The sequence below is a fragment of the Penicillium manginii genome (assembly GCF_028828005.1).
Source record: "Penicillium manginii strain IBT 31320 chromosome Unknown utg000004l:1.0-7231830.0:1.0-7236170.0, whole genome shotgun sequence".
Classification (NCBI taxonomy): domain Eukaryota; kingdom Fungi; phylum Ascomycota; class Eurotiomycetes; order Eurotiales; family Aspergillaceae; genus Penicillium; species Penicillium manginii.
Genome location: NW_026643105.1, coordinates 2,667,294 through 2,679,345, shown reverse-complemented (window position 1 = coordinate 2,679,345; position 12,052 = coordinate 2,667,294). Strand labels below are relative to the sequence as shown.

The 12,052-nt window shown below is 50.9% G+C and overlaps 4 protein-coding genes across 4 annotated transcripts; 2 read left to right on the top strand and 2 right to left on the bottom strand.

The window, feature by feature from the left end:
* Nucleotides 1-960: 960 nt before the first annotated feature.
* Nucleotides 961-1,758, top strand: N7533_004727 (uncharacterized protein; the record flags this gene model as incomplete). Its single annotated transcript, XM_057101377.1, has 4 exons — nucleotides 961-1,137; nucleotides 1,273-1,392; nucleotides 1,457-1,573; nucleotides 1,642-1,758. The coding sequence occupies 4 exons, from the start codon at nucleotides 961-963 to the stop codon at nucleotides 1,756-1,758; spliced, it is 531 nt and encodes a 176-aa protein (XP_056961007.1).
* A 1,080-nt stretch (nucleotides 1,759-2,838) lies between these two features.
* Nucleotides 2,839-5,371, bottom strand: N7533_004726 (uncharacterized protein; the record flags this gene model as incomplete). The annotated part of the gene is made up of 4 exons (XM_057101376.1): nucleotides 2,839-3,155; nucleotides 3,253-4,909; nucleotides 5,026-5,191; nucleotides 5,277-5,371. The coding sequence occupies 4 exons, from the start codon at nucleotides 5,369-5,371 to the stop codon at nucleotides 2,839-2,841; spliced, it is 2,235 nt and encodes a 744-aa protein (XP_056961006.1).
* A 1,081-nt stretch (nucleotides 5,372-6,452) lies between these two features.
* Nucleotides 6,453-9,965, bottom strand: N7533_004725 (NPA1/URB1 family protein; the record flags this gene model as incomplete). Its single annotated transcript, XM_057101375.1, has 3 exons — nucleotides 6,453-6,773; nucleotides 6,845-9,759; nucleotides 9,818-9,965. 3 exons carry the CDS (start codon nucleotides 9,963-9,965, stop codon nucleotides 6,453-6,455), a joined length of 3,384 nt encoding a protein of 1,127 aa, XP_056961005.1.
* Nucleotides 9,966-10,942: 977 nt separating this feature from the next.
* On the top strand, nucleotides 10,943-11,665 carry N7533_004724 (uncharacterized protein; the record flags this gene model as incomplete). The annotated part of the gene is made up of 1 exon (XM_057101374.1): nucleotides 10,943-11,665. The coding sequence occupies one exon, from the start codon at nucleotides 10,943-10,945 to the stop codon at nucleotides 11,663-11,665; it is 723 nt and encodes a 240-aa protein (XP_056961004.1).
* Nucleotides 11,666-12,052: the final 387 nt, after the last annotated feature.

The following is a 12,052-nucleotide window of genomic DNA, read 5'->3' as shown; positions in this document are numbered from 1 at the left end:
CCCTGGCGATTAGCGTTGATGAAGTGGACATTGGGCCACCAGAATCTGCGGCTTGAATCCTTCACCCCTAGCTTTGCTACTGATTAGATCGATCCCAGTCACCGTACTCCGTACGCCGTGGTCACCCAAGGTACTCCGTACTGCTGGAATAAGCTCTCCGGCTGCCTTAACCCAGTGGGGCTAAACGCGGGCGACCAGGTCTCAGTTTTGGGTCGTTTTTGGGTCCTTGGGGGCCTCTTTTGCTCATCTCAACTGCGCTACGGCGATCCTAATTCCCGCCAAAACATGGCTAGATTGGTGGGCTATCGAGCTCCACTTGGGCCTCGCTCTGATCAACACCTGGTCTAACCCCATGTTGGTCTCCACTTCATGCACACGTTCAATAACTTTTGGGTCCGACAGACACTAACCCCCTCCAGATCTGCCATTCCCGTTCCCAGCTTTCAGAGCTCTACTCGATCGGATGCGAATTGCGGATTGAGGCTGTCGATCGAATCTCCACGCACGGCGCATGAATCGTACACTACCAACCAGACTCGCCAATTCGGTGCCGCTAGCCCTGGCTCTCCTTTTAGTACCTTTTCTACCCAGACATTCCGAGTGGACCGCATAGTGAATGCTGCAGGGATCTGGGCCAAAAAAGCTCACTTGGGATTCCAAATCATACTACGGAGTACGGAGTAGAGCATTGCCTATGCAGGATGCCCGGTACAGCCTATTGCAAGTACTTACGGGGGAAAGACTCGACCGTGTCCGTTAGAAACTTTATACTATAAAGGAGAGCACGTTCCTCCTGGCGTTCTTCTTCTAGTTCTGGCTCTCGAGTACTCACATCCAGTCATTCTTTTACTCCTTTCACCTTGAACCCTATACATTCATTCATTCATTCATTCATTCATTCGTTCATTAATAACTTTCTAGATCTCGGTCTATATTATACATTTATTTATACCATTCATAATGCAGTTCAAGAGCCTTCTCGTCGCCTCCCTCATGGCCATCGGTGCCGTCGCCAACAATGGCACTGATATTGCTCCCAGTGTCCAGGGCCGCATCGCCCAACTTGATCTCGGTTTCAAGCAGACCGATGTGATGCTCAACAAGCTGAAGCACAACATCGGTGGAGTCACTGCCAACGTATGTTCACAAGTCCTCCAACCTACTCGTACTAGTACCTATGTACCTACTGGTACTGGTACCCAGATACCTTCTGCCACTCAATCATTCACTGATTGATTACTGGGCGACCAGTAACTAATTCGACTTGCTTAGGACATCGTTGTCGCCTACAGAGAGGTCGTTGCCCGCGAGGCAACTGACATGATGATGGCTCAGCCATGGAAGGCTCTGGAGGACTCCCAGCAGATGGTTATCTGCCAGTCCTTCCACTCGGTAAAAACACCCCAGAAAGAATAAATCCAATTGCAATCAAAATCCCTAACAAGAATCTATCTAGCTTGCCCTGACTGGCCTCGAGCTGAATGCCGACTTCACCTTCGGCGCCAACTACTTCAACCAAACCCAGCGCCACGAACTGCAGCACTGCCTGAACAAAGTCACTGAGGAGACTGGCGTAAGTATTGAATCCCAAAATTCCCATTCCACCCGAGTCCGGCTAATCTGAAATCCCCTTGGATATAGACCTTCGTCAAGAACGTCGCCAAGACCGCCGTCCCTTACTGCCTGGACATCATCCAGGAGGACAACAAGGCGATCTACCAGTCCATCCGTGACGCTCGCCAGGCCCTCTCCGCTTAAACGCGACGCCCAGGGAATTCATTTCGCTATCAATAATGTCAACGTTCTGCCTATGGTTACGAGTATATAGGCGCAGGCTGGGTGGATCTATGAAGGGGAGCAGGGTTACCGGCACGCAGCTCCCCCACGCATCCATCCGCTCACGCACTAATGGTGTACAAATCTGATAAATTTAACTGAAGCGTTATTGAGCCCATTGCGATATCCATCTATGCCTTGATTTCTCCTTTTCCGACTCCGTACTGTTTTCTGTCCTTTTAACCCATCGCGTGACCCAATCGAACTTGAGGTACCTAGAGCCACTTCGGAGATGGGTTATCCGTGCTACCGACGCGCTAGTACGAAGCTAGGAGGAAAAGACGATAATAGTTATTCGATCGACCAAGCGATTGATAGATTGATTGCAAATCTTTACCTGTCGATATCTGGAATAATTCGTATCCACTGACGAAAAGCAAAACCCACGTTAGTGCCTGTCCGCCGAGCATAGATTGAGACAATCCTCCCACCACTTCACCACCACTAGATCGGTCAAAACCACATCATATCCCTAGATCCTCCTTGCAAGATAATTCGACTGATAGCGGCACCGGTGACTCGGCAAAGGCAGTCCCCTTGAGAAGCAAAAGCAAAGAGAGGAAAGAGGAAAGAGAAAAAAAAAAAGCAATAACAACCGTCATTGGATACAGCAATAACGGAGAACAGAGCCAAGAGCGAATAAGGTCAAGGCTGAGTGAGAATGGGCTGCTTGCTAGACAGAAGCTGGGCAACAGGAAGAAGGGCAACCCGTCGCCAGGGTACCGAAAATGGGAATGAGCAAATACAACATGGAAAATGAGGAAGACATGAAAGTGAAATTTGAAATAGAGAAGAAGAAAATGAAGAAGAAATTGGGGATGCTTTGGATCTTTCTCAAGAGGATGATGCAACATTGCCGTGTAACCAGGCCGGGTTAAAACAGAAGACCGAAACTCTTGCGCCACAAACACTCTTCCAACGCATCTTTGCCCAGAATAGTCACATATCACAACGGAGCAAGTAAATATCAGATAAGATGGAAAAGCTCGATGTTTCGACTGTTTACCTGTAAGGACCGGGTCCGACCATGCCGCCGCGCACTTCGCCGCCGCCGGGCTGACCAAACATCTCAAGCAGGTGTCGCGATGAGGGAGGGGGGCCTTGAGGACCGGGATTTCCAGGTCCGAAGGGGCCTTGGCCGCCAGGGCCAAGTCCCATCATAGCCTCTGGGTTCGGGGGCATGGGAGGAAAGCCAGGAGGAGGGCCACCCATGTATCCGGGTGGTGGCATCATACCAGGAGGTGGGCCTGGGGGTCCACGAGGAGGGAAGCCTTGCCGTTCGCCCATCGGAGGTCCGTTGCCGGGCATTGGCATCATACCTGGGGGGGAAATTGAGGGGTCCGCGGTTTGGAGTTGGGATTCCAGGGTGGGGGCCCATCGGGCTGAGCCCGTTGCCTTGCTGTGGGGGAGGCTGACCGGTCCATCCGGGAGGAGGCAAGTGTTCCAAGCCAGGAGGTCGCTGCAGTGGCATCGGAGGTTGATTTGGTGGGCGGGAACCACCCGGAGTCATGGGGCCTTGGCCGCCCTGGGGGAAAGGAATTTCATCAAAGTAGCCCATAGGCGGGCCGTTGGGGCCTCGTCGGCGGAGTTGCTCGTTATCAGGCCGCTGCATATTGGCAATGGCAGGATCGTCAAAGAAGTTTGGAGTCTTCTGGCCAGTCAGTCCAGGGGGAGGACGAGGCATCATCTCCGGCATCAAGCCTGGAGGAGGAGCTGGTCCAGCATTCGGGGACCGCTGAGAGACACCACCTTGAGGTCCGGGGCCAATTTGAACCTGCTGCATCAATCGAAGAAGATGCTCACGCTCGCCAGGGTGGGGTTCCTTCCCGGTCATCTGGGCCAAGGGATTCTCTTGGGATGGACTAGCAAAGTCCGGATGACCCATGTGTTCTCTGATTGGGGAGGACATGTGCATGGCCGCACGAGCATGATCAGGATGGACCATCGGTGACGGCCGAGAGTGTTCATTTTGGTGAGGTGTACCGTGTGGTGGTGGGCCATGTCCAGGGCCAGCAGCACCGGGGCCGCCAAGCATCGCCAAAATTCGTTGGAATCCCTCTTGGTCTGCATCTTGAGGGTTGGCAGGAGTGCTTCCTGCAGAAGATTTAGGAAGGGCGGGTGACTCTGGAGCTTTGAATGGACTATCAGGTGGAGGGCTGAAAAGTCCAGCAAATCGAGATGACTTCCCAGACTTTGCGACATATGGGTTTTCCTTCTGCGGGGTCGACTGGACCTGGACAGGTGATGCGACGGCCTCGGGAACTGGTGGCTTTGGGTCTCCAAGCATACCAAAAAACCGGTCCATAGAGGTATCTCCCATGAACTGAGCGCCAGAGCTAAAGATCTCCCCGTCTGTGCGGTGCGTCTCGGGCTTCTCGGCAGGGATATCCGATTCAGTATATTCTTCCTTCCTCTCCGCTTGCGATGGAGGGGGCTGAGAAGCGCCTGAGCCAGCCTTCATACGCTCCTTCCAGCGCTCAAAGTCTTCCTGTGTGTGTGCCCGTCGGGGCTCGTCACGATCGTTCGTATCCAACCATTCGGGTTCTGATTCGATTTTAGCAGCAGCACCACGGGCCCAGTCTCGGTCTGCGCCATGGCGGTCGCGCCGCCATTCTCGGTTGCGTAGCGCTGGCTTGTCTTCATCAGCCTCGATTGCTTCATTGCCGTTCTCTTCACGGAACCAGCTTCCATCGTATTTGGTTCGTGTCGTCGGTTGACCCTCCTTTCGTGCAACGAAGCGGGCATCCCGATCCCGGACTCCACGTTCACTGTTGGGAGCATCTCGAGGGGTCTCGCGGTTCTCCCATCGATCGAATTCTCCGGTGCGTCGGGGTTTGCGTTCTGGCTCTTCTGGTGGAAATGTCCGACGTGGGCGCCCAGCATTCCAGTCTTCCTTCTCTCCGCGTCGGCCGTTCAGGGCAGCGGGCCGTCCGTCTCGCCGATCATAGTCTCTCTCTTGGGGGGGTATCTTTCTCTTTGAAGATGCGATCTCGGAAGTTGAAACGGTCATTTTTCTCATCCGTCTCATTTGGGCGGGCGGATCGTTCAGTGAGGTCAAGAGAGCCTTTACCTCCTATGCGGGATGAGGCAAAGTTGGTCTTTGGAGGTCCAAGCACGATTTCATCTACATCCAGTTCAAAAAATAATAGAGTTAGTCAATGTCAGAGGAGGAGTTGGTCGGGTAGAGACTATGGATGGTATAAACGAAGGATGATGAGCGATACCTGAATTGGAGCCCCGCGAGATATGACGAGCTTCAAAAAAGCTCGGTCTTCTATTTGTAGTTGTTTCGGAAGGGTTATTGGGGTCTCGGGTTGTTGGTTGCTTGCGTTGGGTTGTAGGGTCGGGTTGAGGCCTATTGCACAGACAAATAGATGGTTAGTCTTGGGCCTCGAAAGATGCGGAATATCGATCAGAAAGATGGAGGGAGCTGAACATACATCCAATCTTCAATTGGGGGAAGGCCAGGAGGTTTAGTGACAAGAGGCGATTCGCGCAGCCATATCAGCTCGTCGATCTCGTACCGTCGCGCCATGACGGCGGCGTCTGGGGAGAGTGTGTGCGGTCTTTATCGACAAAGGTTTATGATCCCCTCATTGGTCAACGGGGGTGATATTTTGCAATTCACGGTTAGGGTTCGGAGAGGGAGCCAGGGAGGCGTATAGAATAAGGTCGTCACAGGGAGAAATCGTAGAGGGGGTTGAAAGGTTGAATTCAGAAAACGAGATCGAAGAGGTCGGGGTGAGGAGAAGCGGACAAGCCACTTGTGGCGAAGCTCAAGGTGGAGTCGGCGGTGACAGGAGATCCCAGCAAGGAGATACTCCAAGGCAAAAAATGATAAGGAACAAGTTGATTTGAGAGTATTTCGGTAGCAGGGTGGGTGGTCGAATATAGGAAAAGTGGTAGAGAGTGAAAGTGGGAGAAGAGTTGAGGTTCCAACGTCGAAATTGAAGTTGCCGAGGGGTCGTCAGAGCCGAAAGGGGCAGCTCCCTCACAGTAGAAAATGATGTAGAAATGTCACCCGATAACACTCGGTGGTTGACAATTATAAATAATAAATAGACTGATATAATAGTCAGCCTAGAATTTGGAGAGGAGAAAATAGCAAAAGGGACGATTTCATGGAGTTGCTGAGGTGGAGCTTATCACGCGGTCAAAGGAAGAGGGGAAGTGTGTAAGGGTAATATTAATGTTAGTATTGTGACTTGATACTCTGAGTCGGTATTCAAATTGATTCTGATTGTCCACCTGGGCACTTCTCAATCGGAGTTCAATTATTATTATTATGTTATCAATATCAGTAGCGATATTGAGTATCCTCATCGTCTATACCTACCTAGGTAGGCTGCTAGGCATCTACCTTGGGCGAACAATAGACTATCTTGGTTTCTGGTATCATGCTGGTAGGATATCAACACAATATTCGAGCTAAAACAATTAAGTACAGCGTGAACGATTTCTGTTTATAGTAGGCTGCTAGTTGAATGGTAACTAGCTACCTAGTAAATAGTTATGTACCGAGCGTAGTGGTTCGATAATTCCCGATAAATTTCCCGATTCACTCTGTAGAATTAAGTAAAAAACGAATCCTTATAATACATCGACTGATGCCCCATTTATGCCTGCTCAATCTGCTTGAGCGCCTGCTCAATCGTGCCTGCACTCCAAGCGTCAACTCGTTCACGATCAGACATTTCGTATAGCTTCCGTGCGAGAGTCGAGAGGAGAGCAGCCTCCTTGGCATTGGCCTCAGTGATCTGGACCTGAATCCAGCTGATGATGGCAGCTCGAGTGATGAGCGTCGTGCTACCACCGACTTGAGCTGCACGGAAAACGATATGAAGAATCTTTTTGCGAGCCTCGGTGCCGATGCTTGATGACTGATATAGCGAGAGAATGCGCTCGAAGACATTCGCCCGACGGTATATTTCCATATCCTAGAAAACAAATCGATTAGCCACAGTCCTTCCGCTGTCATTTTATCCACATGCTTCCGTTATAGACTTACCGCTTCGCTGCGAAGACCCTTCACGAACAAACCCAAAAGCCAATCAATCTCGTCGAAGAATCCATCATCCAGCTCAGGCTCGTGCAGGAAGATCTTGTCGATCCAGTAAGACGGAATCTTCTCAACTTCCCACGCAGGTCCCTTTTGCAAGAATTTGTTCACTTTGCCGTATACCTTGTGCAGCGGGCTCGTGATGACCGCAAGGCAGTTGGCCGCGCATTCACCGACAATCCATGGGATGGGCTTGCCCGCGCTGATACCAAGAGCATTCACCGTCTCGAGCAATTCACCAGTCAGGGTGTAAACAGAGCGCCATTCAGCGTATTTGGATTCTTTCAATTGGGCCATGAAGCGCGCGACGTTGGCAAACGCTTGTCTCCGCACTTCCTCGTGTTCGGAGCACAGGCAGAGCATCAGCTCGGCAATCTGGCCTTGCTCGATCGCTGCTTCAATTTCCTCTCTCTCCCATCGGTTCAGTGCGTTGTGGGTCGTGCCTTCGGTGGGAAGGAAACCAAAGATTTCATCCAGATCCACCTCCGCAGGCTTAATGGATGAAGATGGCTGGGTTGGGCCAGAGTCGATGTCCATTTTATCTTCCGATTCGACATCTTCACCTCCCTTAAGACATTTTTTCAGAGCAGAGCGGACCTTCTTGGCTTCCGTGGATTCAGTTAGAGCATCTCGTGCAGCCTTCAGAGCACTTGTGTTCTCTCCAGCTTGCTTGAGTTGACCAAATAGCTTGGCAATCCATGTCCCAACAGCAAATTCGGTACTTTCGTCGCCTGCCTTCACCACAAAGGGCCACTGCTCGACAACAGCAGCCACGAAGGGACTTGTAGCAGTAGCCGCACCCTTGGAGAGCGAGTCGATGAGATCCAGGTAGTGAACAGGTTTCTTGGCCACACGAGAAACACAGTTCTCAATGAAAACCAGCTGCTTGTGCAAAGTTTCTGATTCAGCATCCTCGAGACTGGTCAAGAGCGCATTGAATGACAGCGGAGAACTTTGGAAAACAGAGTTATCCACCAGCACAGTCCTTAGCAGAATAGAGATTCGTCGTGAAGAGACCTTGTCCGAGGTTCCGACGAGAACTTTGAGAACCGAAGTGAACGGCGAGTATTGCATAGAAGCTGGTTTCTGCCACCAACGCATCGATGTGGATTGCTGTGCAATCTGGAGAACGCTCTGGAGCTGGCTTAAGAGAAGCTCGGAATCGTCGGCACTGATATCTGACTCCTCTAGTCGTTTCAGAACCTCTACCAAAACTAGTGACACATCGAAATTCTCTTCCAAAGCGATGTCGGGCATCACCTCATAATAGAAGGTCAGTAGCTCTGCTACGGCCTGCTGCTGTTGAAGATCCTCCTTGGCAGTTCGTCGGAAAAGGAGGATAACATCCTTGAGGGCGGGGCATCGGCGAGAGAACTCAGCGAGCAGCCTGGAGGAGGCTTGGTTCCAGAAGAGTTGTCCTTGGCCATGGTCCTCTCGGAAGATCTTGAGGACTGCTCGCAATTTTGTAAATGCAAGAGACAAGATTCGCACAGAAAACAGGGTAATGATCTCCGCATTCTGGTTCAGGCATCGAGACATAATCTTCTGGCTCAAAGGGCGCGGGAGAATGTTCTCAATGACGATCGAGACTGGCGGTGGTAGGATTGGTTGTTTGTCTTTCCAGCCACAGTTCTTAGGAACGGGAAGCTGTACTGTTGAGAACAAGAATGCGGACTCGGCCATCCAAGAAGGTGTTGCTTTGGGGTCGGCAGTGAACATTGTCTTCTTGGTGAAGTAGTCGGCAATCAGCTCTGGTGCAACCTTGAAGATTGTCACGAGCAGTTCGATCTGGAGACTATCGACATCGGGGCGTAGACATTGAATCAGGTATGACAATGTGCCGTTGCGAACAGGAACCAACTCCCGGTATTTGTCGACATAGATTGGCGAATCGAGGCCCAGTTCAATACATTCATCATCGTCCATAGGAGGCGTCTCCGGGTCAACTCCGACCGGATACCATCCCGACTCAGGAAGAAGCACACCTAGATCGGCAGTTTTGCAGAGGTTCAATAAGATACGGTGGATCTCATTGGCGATTGAGATTCCTTCAGGGTTGGGCTCATCGCATTCTCGGTCGTAGCCATAAAGTGTAACCAACTTCTCCATATTTCCTCGATTGAAAAACTTGCTCTTGGACTTGCGTGGGATAGAGGCATCCTGGATAATATCTCTCTCGATTGCCTTGACCACTTCCAAGGTGATGTCCCGAGGATCTTTGCGGAGCGGGTCGAGGAATGCTCTGGTGAGTTTGAACTGCTCAATGATGTCGCTCTTCTCGAGTGTATGTTGCACCCTCAGATTGGCAAGAAGATAGCGCTGAGCATTTCGGCGGAGTGTCGATTTTGATACCACCTCCTTATCCGCATCGGGGTTAACCTTGTTGGGGGTTAAAAAGATCTCAAGGCGCTTAAAGGCGATATAGCGGCGGTTGTATAATTGCCGGGCCACCGCGCCGCCATCGTATGTGACGATTTCGGTCAAAAGGCGGAGACAGGGAGAAATAAGATGCTCTTTCACTTTGGCGGCAGTCAGGCCGCGATTGAAAAGCCTCAGTTGGTCCTTCTGTAGCAGATGCTTGCACAGCGCAAGGCCAAACTCTCGGAAGTCAATCTCTCGGGAGATGGTCTTCAAGAAGATGGCAAGTACCGAAGGAACAGTAGTCAGAAGAGGCTCATTGTTGTTAGAGTCCGCAAAGCTCCAGGCCTGGATAATGTCTGGGAAGCAGATGGAGTCGCCTTCTTCCTTGCCGGGCGAGATTTGCTTATCGCAGTAGCCCTTCAGAACCTTCAGCTTCTGGGCTTTGTCCTTTTCCTTTTCCGGATTATGGATAGAAGATAAGAAATCTTTGAAGTGAACCAGGGCTATACTCTGAGATTAGCAACTGCAATCTTTAGACATGCGATGCGGCAATAGACTAACCTTGCTTGGACGTCGCAGGATTTTGTTGGAAGACCAGCAGCTCGCGCAGCTGGGCCGGCGATGTGAAATTCACCTCTGGAACAGGATGTGAATCATCATCCAGCTTTCTCCTCTTGGCGCGTAGTGGATGCTCGGTGATGTGCGCCATTCTTGCGGTGACAAGAGTGTTGGGTGTTATTTTTTCTTGGTCGCTGCGAGGTTCGGATGCCATCGAAATTTCGCGGTCGCTGATTGGTCCGTGCCACTCCACAATGCCTCGATGGATCCACGCATAATTTTACCTACTACTTAGTTATACAAATAAGTATATGATGTGAGAAATCGGTATTTTATTTCGCAGTCTTTCGATATTCATCTGTCAAAGGTATCAAGTATACAGTCTGCAGATGCTATGGACAGCAAAGTAAACTGAGTGTATCTCCATGACTGTAACACCATAATGGGTTGCCTCAAATTCTCACACTCAACCTAGAGAGGGCGAAATGTTCTCTGCAAACAGAACTGTAGAATAAAGCTGGGGGCGGGACTATCCGCTGTCTTAGTGAATTGTGTGCAAACCGTGTGTATGTGTTGTGTTGTTGTGGGAAGGTGAAGACGTGTGCAAACCATCCCTACTTCTTCCATACTCCTGCCCTCTCTAGTTGATTTCTCTTTTGACACCCACTCATCATGGAACTTTCCGGAATGGTCGCTATGGAGATCTCTATTTCAGTTGATGATGGAGTAAGTCCGGATTCTGGTCCATTTTGAATAGAGCTCTGGGCTCCACTGATTTTCCAACAGGCCGCGAGGATAAGGCTGGTCCAGACTCATAGAGAGGAATCACCCATTGTGGAGGCTTTGCAGCGAGTGGACTCCCGTTCACACCATCCATCAAGCCCTCTAGGCTCTGTTTATGGGCCCGGATCGCCCCATTCAGTACATTCCATGACCTTACGTTCCCATACTCAAGCCAGTCTCACACCTGCTGCCTCACCTCAGTCTAACACTGATGTGAACCTCCCCACTCCTCAAATCCAGATCAGAGCTCCAGGACGTAAGTAAACTGACACGTCCAGTACGTTTAACAAGGCTTTGTGCACAAATTAACACTCTTTGTCTTTTCATACAGGTACAAAACGAACAATGACACCATACGCAACTGTAGCGACTCCGGAGTCCGACAACTCGGCTCCTCCCTCAAATGCAGCTAGTCCCAGCCCAGCAACTCGTCAGCCGCGCAAAGATCCATCATCCACCCCAACTCGGTCCAGATTTCGTTCATGGGAGGTCAATTTCCCACAAAATTTCACCATTTGGGATGATCCCCCCGAAAGAGCCGCAGAAGATTGCCCACCTGACCATATCTACATACCCGTCGCAGATGAGGACAAAGAGAATTCGTACGCCGGAAATATGGACTTTGAACCGAGTTCCGAGCCAGAGAGTCAGACAGTTGGCACGGATGAGTTCAGGCTGCGAGCCGGTCCTCTCGACGTCTTCGGTATCCCCGTCAATTCCACCTTTGGCCCTGCTCTTTCCCATAATTCTCTGGGCCCCGATACCACGCCTTCTGCCCAGCCGACTGCTGTCAATGACAACGATCGACCCACGTTGCAAGTGGCACTGCGGGAGGGGGACGAAGTAGCTACGGAGTGGGAAGACAGACCGGCGCCGGTTGAGATTGCGGAGCTTGTCCGACTGAACGACGCGATTAACCGAGCTGCGGAGCAGAGGTTGCAGCATGATCAAAACTCCCCTGAACGTGATCGCAATGCACAGAGGCAGAGACTCCTCCTTGAGGCTCGACGTGTCGCTCGTTCTCGGCGCCAACAAGGCCGTCGTCGTCGCTCGGTTGAGTCGGGCTAGCAGGCAGCAAAAGGCTGCTCTCGAGGAGGAATTTTGAGGGGGGCTCGATGGCCCCTCTCATATTTGAACATCTGCTACCGATCTAATGAGCGTACTCTACTGTGATAATGATGATGACCTTGATGATAATGATTACAAATTTCACTGTCAATCCTTAAGATTCTGCTAGAATAATACCAGTACAGAGTTTTTCACTGGAAGGTTCACCCAGTAGTAGTGTAATTTTTACGGGAATGATGCTGACTGTCTAATGTAGCTGCTGATAGCGGGCAAGGGGGTCGAAATTATCCTGACGGGACAGAATCCTGGTCCTACCTTTTGCATGTAAAATAGTGATCGGCTAATGGCTACTAAGTACTACTTTTGATATGCCGAGAGGTGCTACCT